We start from the raw sequence: 17,566 nt of genomic DNA, 5'->3' as shown, positions 1-17,566 counted from the left end.
GCTAAGCACTAGCTCTTTCACTGTCCAGAGGAGAGTATTATCTGCCTGTAGCCTGCTCCTAACCCCAGCGAGCACTTCTGGAGCAGCATTAGCATTAGCCAATAACTGCACTAAGCACTTGCTCTTTCACCATTCAGAGTTGATTGTTATCGGCCTGTAGCCTGCTGCTAACCCCAGCTAGCACTGCTGGAGCAGCATTAGCATTAGCCGCTAACGGCACTAAGCGCTAGCTCTTTCACCATTCAGAGGTGAAAATTATCGGCCTGTAGCCTGCTGCTAACCCCGGCTAGCACTGCTGGAGCAGCATTAGCATTAGCCGCTAACCGCACTAAGCGCTTGCTCTTTCACCATTCAAAGGTGAGTATTATTGGCCTGTAGCCTGCTCCTAACCTCGGCTAGCACTGCTGGTGCAACATTAGCATTAGCCGCTAACTGCACTAAGCGCTTGCTCTTTCAGCATTCAGAGGTGAGTATTATTGGCCTGTAGCCTGCTCCTAACCCCAGCTAGCACTGCTGGAACAGAATTGACATTAGCCGCTAACCGCGAGTATTTTTTCAAAGAAGAGTATGTGTATATGTGTACCGTATTTTTCGCACTATAAGGCGCACTGAATTATAAGGCTCACTATCAATAAATGTCTTTTTTTTTGGGTCTATTTTCATACATAAACCTCAATGGATTATAAGGCACATTTTATACGACACTAGTAACTAGTAGTAGAAACAGGGGTGTCGCCATGTTTTCCTTCTAAATTTATCAGGTCTCGCCACTGAGTGACAAAACCTGTAAAGCTAAGCTAAGTAAACAAAAACTTTAATTCTTAAAAAAAATATATTAAAATATTTCAGACGAGTCAGACAAGTTAAACGTGTGCTGGATGTAAATCTACACAGATTTCTCTCCTAAAACCTTTTTTTTTTTGGTGAGTAAATTGCTTTCGTTTATTTACAGTAAGCTTAGAATTACAGATTTCCACTAAAGCTGGAGCATTAGCATTAGCGGTTAACTGCTAGCAGTTAGTGGCTAATGCCAGCTGCCAGAGCTACACTGAGGAACCCTGAGTGTTCCGGTAAGCCTGGGCGATATCAGCTAGCGGTCTGTCCCACATAGCTTGTTTTAACATGGTAAACATGCAGGTTAGAGTCTGATATACTCCCCTCTGAACAACCAAAGAGCTAGTGCTTTGTGTGGTTAGTGGCTAATGCTAATGCTGCTCCAGCAGTGCTAGACGGGGTTAGTAGCAGGGTACAGGCCCATAATAATCACCTCTGGACGGCCAAGGAGCAAGCGCTTAGTGCGGTTAATGGCTAATTCTAATACTCCTCCAGCAGTGCTATCCGGGCTTAGCAACAGGCTACAGGCCAATACTACTTACCTTTAATGACCAAAGAGCTAATGCTTTGTGTGGTTAGTGGCTAATGCTAATACTGCTCCAGCAGTGCTAGTCGGGGTTAGTAGCAGGGTACAGGCCCATAATACTCACCTCTGAGTGGCCAAACAGCTAGCATTTAATGTAATTAGTGGCTAATGCTAATACTGCTCCAGCAGTGCTATCCAGGCTTAGCAGCAGGGTACAGGCCAATAATTCTTACCTCTGAACGACCAAAGAGCTAGTGCTTCGTGTGGTTAGTGGCTAATGCTAATACTGCTCCAGCAGTGCTAGTCGGGGTTAGTAGCAGGGTATAGGCCGATAATACTCACCTCTGAGCGGCCAAACAGCTAGCATTTAGTGTGATTAGGGGCTAATGCTAATATTGCTCCAGCAGTGCTATCCGGGGTTAGCAGCAGGGTACAGGCCGATAATTCTCAATTCTGAATGGCCAAAGAGCTAGCGCTTAGCACGGTTAGCAGCTAATGCTAATACTGCTCCAGCAGTACTAGCTGGGGTTAGGAGCAAGCTACAGGCCAATAACGCTCACCTTTAAACGGCCAAAGAGCTAGTGCTTAGCACGGTTAATGGCTAATGCTAATACTGATGGAGAACTAAACTGAAACTCCTGTATAAAGCTGTACTTCAGCAGAGTGACTTTACTGCTCCTTAATATCTGACTGGTCAAAATTCATACACAAGGTGCACCAGATTATAAGGCACACTGTCAATTTTTGGGGAAATTAAAGGATTTTAGGTGGACCTTATAGTGTGAAAAATACTGTATATGAATGTGTGTGTCCCACTAATGGAGCGTTAATCATCTGAATAGTTTATCAATCTCTGGATTGTTCTCTCCCTGAACAGACGCTGATTTAAAAGCAGTCTGCTCTCCAGGCACTCAGCACCTGTCTGAAATTAAGCTCTCATCAAAACTATTGTCAGAATCTTGGCTTATCCCGACTCTTTTGCTCTTCTGCTGCGAGAACTGCTCATTTTTCTGAAGCTCCTCCGTATCTGGGAGTAAATATTTGTTTAGACTGTCCGAACGTAATCTCTCTCAGGGCTCTGATGAGCCACTTCGCTTGTTCTTGTCATTAGAGAGCAGTTCTTTACAAGCACTCTCCAGCAGTAGATGAGAGTCTGTAATCTCACCTTCGGCTAGTTCAAGAGATTTGTACACACACAAACGTTCACACAAGAGATGCACAGAATATTTGGCAGCTGAAAGTATTCGGAAGGGGAAAAAGCACTTGGAATAAGTGAAAGTACTGATTAAGGATTTATTCCAAAGAATATTGTATTCATAAAGCAGGTCTGTCATCAACTATCAGTGAGTAATCCAGCTCAGAGAAACAGTTAGCATTGCACTCCAGCCGTATGAAGGCAGGCTACTGTGTCTTAATTCCTCATTTCAAATTAAAAGCCCTCTGCAGGGTTTTGTATCTATAGTATGTTGAAAATAACATTAGAACTGTTTGATAAAACTATGTTCAATTGTGGTTGAAAGTGAAGGTTAAATATAGCTTTCTCTTTCAAACACTTCAAAGACTTCTTTTTTACTTTCAACTAAATCTAGACATAAAACATACGCCCTTTCATAAATGTCTTTTCCAACACTTTAAAAAGACGTCTTTTTTAACTTTAGCTTTCAACCAAATCTGTATTTAGACAAATTGTCCGTACATTGAACACTTCAAAAAGACATCTTAATAAATTTAACTTTTAGCCAAATCTAAACAAAGAATAAATACTTTTTGAGGCACTTTTTAAGTCTCTACGAAGAAAATGTGCACTTACATACATTTTTTTGAAGTATTTTTAAACACTTCAAAAATACATATAAGCTAATCTTTTGATATAATGGTAAAAAAAATATCAAAATTAATAAACACCTGTGAAAAACCATGTTTGATATTCGATATTGAGTCTTAGGCCAGATATGTAATTTTGGTTGCTAACTGATCCAGTTTATCTGCTGGAGTGGTTGACATAGGCATGATTAGATGCCATAGTCACACTCTAAAGAAAGCAGAGTGTGAAAGAAGTGGAGCTGTCATACTTCTTCATGCTTCATCTGTCCGTTCTTCTTTATTCTGTTATTTTTCCCCCTCTGTCTGTGAACGGAAGAAGATTGAGCCATTTCATGACCCCCTACCTGGAGAGCAGTGTGACATTAGCTCTCCCCCACTGTCTAACACTCTCTCTCTTTTTCTCTCTCGCTCTTTTTCTTTCTCTCGCTCTCTTTCTTTCTCTCTTTCTCTTTGTCTCGCTCAGCAAACGACAGAATCAATCATCAATCTGCTGCAATTTGGTGCAGCAATTTCAGCTATGCAGAGCAATTCCAGCCTGCATTCTGTATCTAACAATAGAAGCGGAACGAGAGAGAGAGAGAGCTATAAGGAGAGAGAGAGAGAGAGAGAGAGAGAGAGAGAGAGAGAGAAAGAAAGAAAGAGAGAGATGTACAGTCATGTAAAAACATAAGGACACCTCACTTCTGTAATGAGGTATGTCTAAATCTTAATATACACAGTATGCACACTGATCATGAAGGGTTATCTCAGGGGATGGCTTGGGAATGCTCACACCTGTATACGTTGTGAGGTGTTATCTTGTGAGTGAGGCTGAATACTGGCTAGCATGCTAATGGAGTTGGACAGAGGTTTTTTAAGTTGTGCAGGAATTTAGCTTTCTAGGAAAACATCCTTAAAGAAATCACCTACTACATTCTACAGTGTAGAGGGTAAACAATGATCGTGACTGGCAGTGTCTGGCTAGAGTTGTCCACACGAAGAGACAAGCGGCTCTAACAGAAATAAATCATATACAGTACAAATGTATCAAACGTTTGGACACAGCTTCATATTTAATATTTAATATTTTTACTACATTGTAAATGAGTACTGAAGTCAACCAGACTATGAAGGAACACCAACATACTCTCTAATTAAGCAATTAGGTGCTCTTATCTGAGGGGATTTTAACTTGCAGTTTCTGAAGTTGAGAACTCTTATGAACTTATCCTGTGCAACAGAGTAACTCTTGGTCTTCCCCTCTTTCCTGGACTGTTCCTGATGAGAGCCAGTTTTATCATCATGTTTTTGCTGGTCTTTTTTTTGACTGCACTTGAGAATATTTTCAAAGCTCTTTTATTATTTGGACTGACCCTCATAGTTAACTAGGGCTGCACAATATATCGTTTAAGCATTGTCATCACAATGTGCATACAGGACGTGCAATGTCACTTACGGCAATTAAATAAACACGTCATGTTGCAGTGTTTTGATTCTTGACACAAGAAGTAGATACATAGCGCTGTCTCTGTGTCTGTGTGAGTGACAGGCTGCTGCTGCCTGAGAAGCATGAGGGGAAAGGGGGAGCACGGGGTAACCACATGGCCTTCATCCACATGGTTGGGCACATGCTTGTAAACGCACATGTTTAAAGCACAGTTTTCTGCAGATATTTCCAGTTATAGCTGAATTCATGCTTTTAATCCCAGACAAAATCGCTCCTTTAAATGCCTGATTAAAGGGCTGATTACTGTTGTTTTGCTGTTTTCCTCGGGTTTTGAGAGCTCAGCGCTGACTCAGCTCTTGATAGGTCCGGACGTGAGACAGGGTGCTGCTGGGGGCGGGGCTGGTGATGTCATGGGCCCTGCATCATTTATTTTCACGATATATATATAGTCGAAAAAAGAACTTTTGCAATGTACATTTTTTTCCAATATCGTGCAGCCCTAATTAGAACATTACTCCAATAGAGCTATTCACTGTATACCAACCAACTCTACCTCTTCACAACTTTACAACTGATGCTCTCAAACACATTAAGAGACAAGGAATTCTACTCTTGAAATTAACTCTTAACAAGTTCAGCACAGCTGTTAACTGAAAGCTGATCATTCCAGGTGACTCTACCTCATAAAGCTGACTAAGAAAAGTCCAGCCAAAAGTTCTTTCTATCTAAGCAAGAGGTACTACTTTTAAGAATCTTAAATATAAAACATATTCTGGTTTGTTTAGCACTTTTTTGTTCATTAAATAATTCCATGCGTTTTAATTCATAGTTTGGATGGCTTTAGTATCAATCTACAACACAGAACATTTAAAAAAAATAATAAAAAAAACTCTGAATTTAAGGTGTGTCCAAAATGTTCAGTGGTACTGTACATTTAATTCAATGCAGGCAGCCACATTCATATAATGCAGGTCTGTTTGCGTGGACAATTCTAGCCAAATACAGCTGGTCACAATCATTACCACCCACTGCACTGTCCACTGTTGGTGATAATGCCCTCTATGATGTATTCCTGGAGCACTCCTGGATATACTGTGGGTCAAGAAATGCTTATTTTCCCCCAACTTCAGAAATGTAACATACAATTCATCTGGCACCTGCTATCAGACCTCAATTGAACTTCAATAATTCATGTTGTAGAGAAAATGTGTGTGTGTGAGAGAGTGAGAGAGAGTGAGAGAGAGGAGTAGTTATAATTGAATGTAGTGCACACTCCGGCTCTTAGTCTTTTTCTCCATTTAATTCAGAGTGCTGAGGTTTTTGATGTATTTTAGGGTAAGATTATCCTGTTCTCTGCTGGAGCCCACCTTCATCCTGCAGAGAAGAGTGTGTGTGTGTGTGTGTGTGTGTGTGTGTGTGTGTGTGTGTGTGTGTGTGTGTGTGTGTGTGCTAATATGGGTTATTAGATTAAATCTAGTGCTCAGTGAGGGGGAGAAAACTCTCCATTTAACTCTTAGACACTAAACACTGTCGACAGGGATTGAAAACACACACAAACACACAAAAACACATACACACACACACACACACACACACACACACACATTCACACACATATGCAGATGCACATAAAAAAAAACATTAATATCAGCAAACTTGTACACTCACATAGAATAGGACAAATTCAACCATAATGTGTGCTTGTGAGTGTATTGTGTGTGTGTGTGTATGTGTGTATGTGTGTCCAGTCTGGTCACTGTAGAGGATAAATGGCACCATTATAGTCCAAAGGGGGTCATCCATCAGCATTGTGCCACACGCAGAGTGTGTGTGTGTGTGCGTGCGTGTGTGTGTGTGTGTGTGTGTGTGTGTGTGTGTGTGTGTAAGAGAAAGAGCAACGAGAAGAGAGAGCAAGTGAGAGAGAACTACTAAGGCCAAAAGAGAGAAAGCAAGAGAGCACCAGAAAGAGCGAGAGAGAGCAAAAAAAAGAATAAAAATAAAAGAGAGAGAGAGATACCTTTCCTCTTCATTTTTTCCCATCTGGTTTATTTTTTATTTACAGAATTCGCTAAAGTTAGATTAAATCCATTTTCTCTCTACAAGTGCAGAGTTGCCTTTGTCACTGGCTGCAACCACCTGTCATGGTCAGAACAGAATAGCAGACAAGCGCAGATACTGATAAAAACAATATACGTTTATTATAATAATAAACAGATGTAATCAGGGTCGATACAGAAATAAGGGTAATCACCAGTAGACAGAGCAATGAAGACAAAACCATACCATAAACGAGAGACAGTCCAGAGTTCATACACAAACAATCCAGTATCAGAGATAATCCAAGAGGCGGTGGTGAAAGTACAGTCCAGGTCATACACAAACAATCCAATATCAAAGGCAGAGGCAAGAATCGGCGTCGAGAAACAAAAAGCAAGGTCATACACAAAGTAAACTGAGACAAGAGATAAGTAACGCTTTGTACGAAGATAACCTACAATACGCGGCGTGGTAGTCTGTTTGGCGTGCACCTTTATAGTGCCAGTAATCAGTATTCGGGACTTCCAGGAGGAAGCAGGTGAGGTGTCACGTGATCAGGTGAGTGCGTGATGTCAGCGGGTGGTGCATTCTGGGTAGTGTAGTTGTTAACCTGAGAACCTCCGTTAGAGCTTGGTGTGGAAGGGACAGAGGAGCTAACAGCACCAGACGTGACAGTACCTCCCCCCAAGGGAGTCGGAACGGAGCCGGAACGGGGACGACCACGACGACGTCCACCCGACGGGCAGGGAGTACCGGCGGGAGGACCAGGCGTAGCCTCAGAGGTGCCGGGCAGGCGGCGGTTGCGAGACTGGGAACCCCTACGTACCGGAGCCGAAGAAGAGAGTGAGCGTTTGGGACGCCCACGGGGTCTAGGAGCAGGCTTACTAGGGTGACGGGCATGAAACTCGGCCAGTAGAGCAGGATCCAGCACGTCACCGGCGGCAACCCAGCAACGCTCCTCAGGGCCGTAACCCTCCCAGTCTATGAGGTACTGGAGCACACCGCCACGCCTGCGTGAATCCAACACCTCTCGAACCGCATAGGTAGACGAATCCTCCCCCTCCACAGCCGCGGGCGGCACGTCATCTGGAACACCCTCAGCAAGCGGACCTGGGACAAGAGGCTTGAGCAGAGAAACGTGGAACGAGTTATGCACTCTGTACTGAGCTGGCAACTCAATCTTATATGTCACCTCGTTAACCTGAGACAACACCAATATATAGGCCAATATATTTAGGCAGCAGTTTCCTACAGGCCCCCTCAAACCTCAAGTCCCGGGTCGACAACCACACCCTGTCTCCGGGTTGGTATTGGGGGGTGGTACCACGGTGTCTGTCGGACTGCTCCTTATATTTCCGTAAAACCTCCGAGATCTGCTGATGCGTCTCCTCCCACACCTGCTCACTCCGCTTCATCCAGTCGTCAACAGCGGGAATCTCAGTGGACGACGCTGTCCACGGAGCTAACGGAGGCTGATAACCCAGAATGCACTGAAAAGGAGTGAGACCAGATGTGGAGTTAGTTAAGGAGTTTTGAGCTATTTCAGCCCAAATCAAATATTGTGACCACTCAGTAGCATGCTTGAAACAGTATAGCCTTAGAAACTTTCCCAACTCCTGGTTAACTCTCTCACACTGACCATTACTAGTGGGGTGAAACCCAGAAGTGAGACTCACGTGTACTCCCAAATGTTCAAAAAATGATTTCCATACCCGAGAAGTAAATTGAGGACCTCTATCTGACAAAATGTCCTCCGGGACCCCATAATGTCTAAAAATGTGTGTGTATATAGCTTGGGCGGTTTGAAGAGCAGTAGGAAGTGCAGGAAAAGGGATAAACTTAACTCCCCTAGAAAATCTGTCTACCACTGTAAGGATAGTTGTGTAACCTTCAGATTCAGGTAAATCAGTAACAAAGTCTACAGCAATATGTGACCATGGTCGTTCAGGAACAGGCAGGGGACATAGCTTACCGGCTGGAAGGGTTTTTGGTGTTTTGCATTGTGCGCAGACTGAACATGAAACTACGAAAGTTTGAACGTCAGCTCGCATGGTTTCCCACCAATACCGAGCTGAGATGAGTTGCAGTGTACGTGTAACGCCTGGATGACCGGAAGTAAGAGCAGCATGTGCCCAGCCAATAAGTTGATCACGAAATTGTTCAGGTACATAAGTCTTGTGAGGAGGGCAACCCTCCGGAGGTCGTGTGTTAACCAGACTCTGCTGGATAAGATCATCTAGTTCCCATCTAATAGCAGCTACCTTAACTGTGGGTGGCAGAATGTGTTCGGGTTCAGAAACGTGGCATGTGTCATCTGGGGAACTGAAAACACGGGATAAGGCATCAGCCTTAGTATTACGGTTGCCTGGACGAAACGAGATAGAGAAGTTGAAGCGCGAGAAAAACAATGACCAACGAGCTTGACGGGGGTTTAAGCGTTTAGCCGTACGGAGATACTCTAAGTTTTTGTGATCAGTCAAAACGGTGAACGGATGTGCAGCACCTTCCAGCCAGTGACGCCACTCCTCAAGAGCTAGTTTGACAGCCAGCAGCTCTCTATCCCCTATCCCATAATTACGCTCCGCAGGCGACATTTTCTTTGAGAAAAAGGCTACAGGATGAAGCTTAGGCGGTGAACCACTGCGTTGGGAGAGAACTGCTCCGATGCCGGTATTAGAAGCATCGACTTCTACAACAAAGGGTAAGTCTGGATTAGGATGTTTCAGGATGGGGGCAGAGACAAAGGCGGCTTTTAATTTCTGAAAAGCTTGGTCAGCTTCAGGGGACCACTTCAGAATTTTGGTGGCATTTTTAGTGAGCGCCGTAAGGGGGGCAGCTATGCTACTAAAGTTACGTATGAAACGTCTGTAAAAGTTTGCGAATCCTAAGAAACGTTGAAGATCTTTGATAGACTGGGGAACGGGCCAGCTAGTGACGGCATCTATTTTAGAGTCATCCATAAGAACTCCCTGGGAGCTGATGACATAGCCGAGAAATACGACTCTCTGAAGGTGGAACTCGCATTTCTCGGCTTTAGCGTAAAGATTGTTCTCTAACAGTCTCTGGAGAACTGAGCGCACGTGCTGCACGTGGGAATCTAAGTCTGAGGAATAGATCAAAATGTCGTCTATAAAAAGTGTCACATATTTGCCAATCATGTCTCTAAAAACATCGTTCATAAACGACTGAAATACTGCGGGTGCGTTAGCGAGACCATAACTCATGACTAGGTACTCGTAGTGGCCATTAGTAGTGGTGAACGCGGTTTTCCATTCGTCCCCCTCCCTAATGCGGATCAAATTGTAAGCGCTACGCAAATCAAGCTTAGTGAAGTAGGTAGCTGAACGCAGTTGCTCAAGGGCACATGGAATGAGGGGTAATGGGTAAGCGAATTTTTTAGTAATGGCATTCAAACCTCTATAATCAATACATGGTCTCAGTCCCCCGTCCTTTTTCTTTACAAAGAAGAATCCAGAACCGACGGGGGACTTTGACGGCCGAATGAAACCTTGCGCCAAAGCTTCAGTAACATAATCACGCATAGCCTTTTCCTCATCGAGCGTAAGGGGGTAGACTCTAGCTTTGGGTAAGGTGGCACCCTCCACTAGGTCAATAGCACAGTCATAAGGACGATGCGGAGGCAATTTTGTAGCGTTATCTTTGCTAAACACTTCCAAAAAATCAGAATACTCAGCGGGTACAACAATGTGATCAGAAACGTCAGGACTCTCTACTGAAGTAGACTGAATGATTAAACTATCCAAAGCTAGACAATGTTCATGACAATGAGCAGACCAAACCGTGATATCCCCATCGCGCCAGGAGACAGTGGGATCGTGGGTCTTCAGCCATGGCATGCCCAGGATAACTGGATGCTCGGTGCAGGGAAGCACGAAAAGTGGTAGTTCCTCAAAATGAAGAGCGCTGGCTTGTAGAGTGATGGGCAGAGTCTGCAGGGTAACCGGCTTGGAGCGGACAGTCTTTCCATCAACAGCATGGATGGCTAATGGACGTAGAAGTTCTCTGGTGGGCACTCCATGCTCCTTAACTAGGTCCTGGCTGATGAAGTTCCCCTCCGACCCGGAATCTACAAGCGCTGGGACAGAGAGCATACCAGTAGGTAACATAATATTTACAGGCAAAGAAAAACATTTAGAGCGAAGGATTGTGTTGTGCTTACGTACCACGTTAGCGCGTGGAGAGCACTCCACGCGCTGTCCCAGGGCTGGAGCTTTCACAGGTCGGGTCAGGAGACCACACTCAGCCTTGAAATGCCCGGCCTCTCCACAATAGAGGCATAGGCGAAGCCGGATTCGACGCTGCCGCTCCTCTGGAGTTAGCCGGGTTTTCTGGATATCCATGGGCTCTGGGGCAGGCAGCGCAGCTTTCTCTGGAGTGGGAGCGTGGGGCAGAGACACAGGAGTGTGTTGAGTGCGAGGACTGGTCTTGGGTCGGCGCGAGAGAAGTTGATCCAACCGGATCGACAGTGAGATGAGCTGATCCAGGGTCAGTGAATCATCTCTGCAGGCTAATTCCCTCTGTATATCTGGGTTAAGTCCGCATCTAAACACGTTGATTAAAGCAGCGTTATTCCACCCACTACCAGCTGCGAGAGTGCGAAACTCCAAAGCGTAGGAAGCCACCGGCTTCTGACCTTGCTTGAGAGCCAGCAAAAGTTCTCCATTAGACTGTCCATAACGCGAATGATCAAAAACTGAGCGGAAAGTAGCCAAAAAGTCAGTGTAACTAGCCCCAGAAAGGTCTTCCCAAATAGCTGTAGCCCACTCGAGTGCCTTACCAGAAAGCCGTGAGATAATAAAACCGATCTTAGCTTTATCGGTTGTAGGCGGTGAATTACTGAAAAACACGGAGCATTGTAAAAGAAAACCGCTGCATTTTTCCGGATCCCCATCAAACAACTCCGGTTTAGAGACAGAAAATCCAGGCACAGAAGAGTTAGCGTTAGGCATACTGGGGGCAGCTAACGGGCTAGGGCTATGCTCAGTTACGCCTCTGAGGTGAGCTAGCAGCTCAGCTAGTTGTTGCTGCTGCGTGGTTTGCTGGCGGGCTAGCTCAGAAACAGCTTGGGTCACACCAGCGAGCGTTTGCTGGTGCTGACCGAGTAGCCTCCCCTGGTTGGCTAAACCAGATCTAATAGCCTCAGTATCTGCTATCTGATTTAGTTCGGCCGCGTATTCTGTCATGGTCAGAACAGAATAGCAGACAAGCGCAGATACTGATAAAAACAAAGTATGTTTATTATAATAATAAACAGATGTAATCAGGGTCGATACAGAAATAAGGGTAATCACCAGTAGACAGAGCAATGAAGACAAAACCATACCATAAACGAGAGACAGTCCAGAGTTCATACACAAACAATCCAGTATCAGAGATAATCCAAGAGGCAGTGGTGAAAGTACAGTCCAGGTCATACACAAACAATCCAATATCAAAGGCAGAGGCAAGAATCGGCGTCGAGAAACAAAAAGCAAGGTCATACACAAAGTAAACTGAGACAAGAGATAAGTAACGCTTTGTACGAGGATAACCTACAATACGCGGCGTGGTAGTCTGTTTGGCGTGCACCTTTATAGTGCCAGTAATCAGTATTCGGGACTTCCAGGAGGAAGCAGGTGAGGTGTCACGTGATCAGGTGAGTGCGTGATGTCAGCGGGTGGTGCATTCTGGGTAGTGTAGTTGTTAACCTGAGAACCTCCGTTAGAGCTTGGTGTGGAAGGGACAGAGGAGCTAACAGCACCAGACGTGACACCACCCTCATGCTTAACAGTTGGATAGGTTTCTTTATCTAGAAATTTTGCACAGTTTTTTTTTCCAAACATGCATTTGCTCAATGCAACCAAAACATATTTGAGGGAGAGAGTAAGAGAGAGGGACAGAAAACATATTGTAGGGTAGTATAGGGAGTATAGAATATTACAGGTTAGTGTATATGGTATATGGTAAGGGGTATAATAGGGAGGTATGGCGTATTATAGGGCAGTACAGGGAATATATGGTTTTATTGGGTATTATAGGGTTGTATCGAGTTTTATAGGGTATAATGTATAATATTATAACGTAATATAAAGGGTACAGGTTTGTGCAGAGTATTGTAGGATAGTATAGGAAATTTAGGGTTGTATCAAGCATTATATGGTAGTATAGAGCATCATATGGTAGTATAGAGTTTATTAAGTATTATTGGATAGTAAAGAGTATATAAAGTGTTATGGAGTACTATAGAGAGTATAGAGTATTATAGAGTACTGAATGGTTTTATAAGGTATTATATGGTAGTATAGGCTTGTATAAAGTAATAAAGAATAGTACATGAAATATATGTTTGTATAGGGTATTATAGGGTAGTATAGAGTGTATAGAGTTGTTGTGTATAGAGTATTATATGGTAGTATATGATGTAAAGGGTTGTATATGATGAGTCTAGTATAAAGAGTATAGGTAATATAGGGTAGTAAGGGGTAGTATATGGAGTATATGGATGTATAGGGTAGTATAGGGATCATAGGGTAGTATATGGGCTATATGGATGCATAGGGTAATATGGGGAGTATAGGGTACTATATAAATTATATGGATGTATAGGGTAGTATAGAGATTATAGTGTAGTATATGGGGTATATGGATGCATAGGGTAATATAGGGAGTATAGGGTATTATATAAAGTATATGGATGTATAGGGTAGTATAGAGATTAAAGGGTAGTATATGGATCTATAGTATAATATAGGGAGTATAGGGTATTATATGAAGTATAGGGATGTATAGGGTAGTATAGAGATTATAGTGTAGTATATGGGGTATATGGATGCATAGGGTAATATAGGGAGTATAGGGTACTATATAAAGTATATGGATGTATAGGGTAGTATAGAGATTAAAGGGTAGTATATGGATCTATAGTATAATATAGGGAGTATAGGGTATTATATGAAGTATAGGGATGTATAGGGTAGTATAGAGATTATAGTGTAGTATATGGGGTATATGGATGCATAGGGTAATATAGGGAGTATAGGGTACTATATAAAGTATATGGATGTATAGGGTAGTATAGAGATTAAAGGGTAGTATATGGATCTATAGTATAATATAGGGAGTATAGGGTATTATATGAAGTATAGGGATGTATAGGGTAGTATATTGGGTATATGTGTGTGTATTGTGTGACTGTATTACTGTATATGTTGAATATTTGATCAGATCATAATTAGATTATTATGTTGATGATGATCAGGTTGGGAGTGAATGTAAATAATATCAGGGATTCAGAAACAGCTGAGTAAAGCTGCTCTTTAGAGAAAGCTGCTCTTCCTGCAGTTTATCTAAGATTCTTCACTCCCATATGCTGTCCTTTTCCACCAATCAGCTCTCAGCTTCTCCCTCAGAGCATCCTGGGAGCTCATTACTGCTGAGGGCTGAGATGTGGTCCGTTCATTAAACAGCGTTCAGCACAGGCTCTGAGAGAGGAAGCAGCAATAATACACTTCCTCTCTCATTATGAGAAGGATCTCCTGATTTAGAGGATCTGAGAGAGTGAAGAAGGCTTATTAGCACTCAGCAGTTTGCTCTGACCAAGAGAATCTCTACTTTCTGCCATGATTTCGTTTCTGCATTAGCAGTTCTGCTCTATTAGCAGTCAGCATGGAACTCCTACAGTACTGTTCTACTGTGGGATCTACAGTAGTGTGGAGAAGAACCTCAGCAACTCAGAGATCATTCTTTACATTTATTACAAATTCTCTTCTTCCAAGTAGACAATGTCAGATTGAAGAACCTCCAAAAGTTATTGAAGGAACTTATACGTTTACAAATGTGCTTTTTTTTATTGTGGAACTTCAAAGATTTCAGTTTGATCAAAATCAAGGACAAACATTTGGTCAAAAAGACTAAATCCGTACCATCTGAGCCAGTTTGTGTAGTTCAGTGTGAAACCACTTTTTTAGATGGTTCCGACTTTTGGACCAGGAAGTTCAGGCACACCATCATCAACCATTAAACAATAGAAGAAGAAAAAGAAAGTTGTGTCGAAATCCAGTTCCCCGCTAAATGGACATGTGTCACATAGCAGCATGTGTACTACAGATTATGCTGATGCTGACAGATTTACTGTAGATCAACAAATTGATTCGCGCCAACCTCCGCTTTGTGCCTGCGACATTTTAGAGCGCTCGACAAGATTTAAATAAATTAATCAATATATTTAATGTTTTAATGAATGTGCCCTGGTGATAAAAAAATTAACGCTAACATATAGCGTTATATTTCTGTGTATTTCAAAGGTTTTAAGTTTTATATAATTGACGGGAAGCACCAGATGCCAGGGTGACAACGTGCTTTATTTTTCCAGTTATAATAAAAAATAAATAAAAGTGAATTTCAGTTAAATAATAGTGAAGTAAAATAAAATAAATGTATGTTCAGTTGAATTGTTTTTCTTAAATTACAGCATTTAAGTGAAAATAAGCATCTGTTAAAATTCTTAAACAGCAGAATGCCTGTGTCTGCTATATTAAGCTACAGTTATTAAGTCTGTGTACTGAACAAAAATATAAATATTTATAAATCCTTATAAATCCTTTTAAATATCAGAAATAACTAATAATAACTGATAGTTACTGTGCATTTTTTTAAGTATATTTTATAGTTTTATAGATTGCTCAAGGCTCTGGGTGAGGTGTTTTTTCCTGTGGTAAAGAAGTGATGGTATGGGGTATTTTGGAGTGCAGTGCTCACGGTGATCGGTGATCCAGTTCTGGCTGCGCAGCTGACTGTTGACTTTAGTTGGGGTTTAACCGGATCAGAAGCTTCATATCGTCGCTGGCCAATGAAAAACACTTATCCTTGTAAACTTTCAATGGAAGTCAATGTAAAAAGAGTTTATTTCCGGTCATTTTGAAGAGTTTATTTTGGTCCGTTCATCAAGAAATGTCTGTTCAAATTATGTAGTAAACTTAAAATTGACAAAAATGGATATATCAGTGTTTTTCATAGGACAGCGACGATATGCTATTTATCTAATACCCCTAACTCCCTAACCCATTCCAAAAGTACTGGATGGAGCACCATCATTCCAGAGAACACAGTTACTCATGGCGACGATGGGTTCATGTTTATCTGCTCTAGAAAGTCCTATTCTACTGGTAGTGTTTTCTATTGGTAGTTCATTACCAGGGGTTTCCACAAACACATAGGCATATAGTGAATGTATTTTGAATTTGTTCCATGAAAAATATCTCTTTAGTCACTTAGGTGAATGTGAATTCCAGTCAGTCAAAGGAAATGTCAAGATTAATCTCAACACTTATCCAAAAGAACCCGTGAACCCGAGACCTATTATTCAGCCATTAATCCTAAAATGAATATTATCAATCACTCGAATAACCTCCTGAGCCCCAGGCCTGTTATTCAGTTATTAATGTTAAAATGTATTATTCAGATACTACTGTTAAATACATTGTAAGTTGTATCGTTTTTGGAGTGAGGAAATAAAGTGCTTTAATGGGAGTCCTTGGTTAAGCATAACCCACTTTCAGTGTCGTATTATTTAGTTGTATAATTGTATCTTTATAATAATATCTTTTCTACTTTTAGTTTTTTTTTTTCAGTATAAATCCAGTGGATTAAAAATGGCTATAATTAAACAACCATTCAGATACTTCTCTAAGCTTATAGTCAAAACATGTTTGGTGTATTATCGTCCTTGAGCACTGAGCTGTGGAGCAGTGGAACTGACCTCACTTATGTTCATTTCGCTGAATGCAATCAAATACTCATATCAATCCTCCAAAATCTAGCTAAAAGGCTTTAGTGAATAGTAGAGACAGAGCCAACTGAAAGACTTGGAACTTAACTTGGACTCTAACCACAAGATTGGTGGCTTGATTTGAGTCTTGACTTAGACTCAAACCCAAAGATTTGATACGACTTGGGCTTTAACTAAAATATATGTGACTAGACTTAGACTCTAACGGAAATATTTATGACTTTTCTTTGACTCTAATGAAAGATTTGAGACTTGACTAAAACTCTAACCAAAAAATGTTGTGGCTTGACTTTGGATTCTAACCAAAAGTCTTGTGACTTGATTTGGAATCTACCAAAATATTGGGTGACTTGATTTTTGTGACTACGAGGCTAAATGTGCAGAAAGTCCACATCACTAATGATGTTATCTCTCTCTTTCTCTCTCTCTCTCTCTCTCTCTCTCTCTCTCTCTCTCTCTCTCTCACAGAGTCGTAGTCCACGTCACTCTCAGTCCACTCAGTCTGGTCTGGCCGACCAGGCATCCAAACTGTCCTTCGCCTCGGCCGAGTCTCTGGAGACGATGTCCGAGGCCGACATGCCGCTCGGCTTCAACCGCATGAACCGCTTCCGCCAGAGCCTGCCCCTGTCCCGCTCAGCCAGCCAGAACAAGCTGCGCTCTCCCGGTAACACACACACACACACACACACCATACGTCTGTGCTGACAGCTTACATGCTCATTGATTTTCACTCAGTCTTCTGCAGTCAGATTAAACTCTCAACACATAGAAGCCTGTGTTACTTTCTCTGTGATTTTATAAGAGTGCTGTGCTTCACTTCATCCAACCAAGAAATTTATTATTACACTTAAACTGTAATTTAAAACTCATTTCATTTTTTTGGGTGATTAATGCGTAGGTAATATGTGTCAATTTTCTTAGTCTGGTTTGATGATTTGGTCAGATCTAGATCTTTAATAATTTGCCCAGACCTCTTTCATGATTTATATAGATCCCTTGATTATTTGTTCAGGCTTCATTATTGTTTGGTCAGACCTTTTATGATTATTCAGTCTAATTTTGTTGATAATTTGGTCAGATCTGTTTGATGATTTGGTCAGATCTGTTTGATGATTTGGTCAGAGCTGTTTGA

The 17,566-nt window shown here is 42.1% G+C and overlaps 1 protein-coding gene across 11 annotated transcripts in view; it reads left to right on the top strand.

Annotated features, from left to right (window-relative positions):
- The window catches only part of si:ch211-278a6.1 (SRC kinase signaling inhibitor 1), a 271,162-nt gene that overhangs the window by 184,908 nt on the left and 68,688 nt on the right, over positions 1-17,566 (top strand). For all 11 annotated transcript variants that reach the window (XM_049467593.1, XM_049467595.1, XM_049467590.1 and 8 more), the window contains one exon: positions 16,903-17,098. In XM_049467593.1, coding sequence (XP_049323550.1) covers positions 16,903-17,098 — 196 coding nt within the window. The remainder of the gene's footprint in view (positions 1-16,902; positions 17,099-17,566) is intronic.

Source organism: Astyanax mexicanus, chromosome 19 (assembly GCF_023375975.1).
Source record: "Astyanax mexicanus isolate ESR-SI-001 chromosome 19, AstMex3_surface, whole genome shotgun sequence".
NCBI classification, from domain to species: domain Eukaryota; kingdom Metazoa; phylum Chordata; class Actinopteri; order Characiformes; family Acestrorhamphidae; genus Astyanax; species Astyanax mexicanus.
This window is presented reverse-complemented; position numbering and strand designations above follow the sequence as displayed.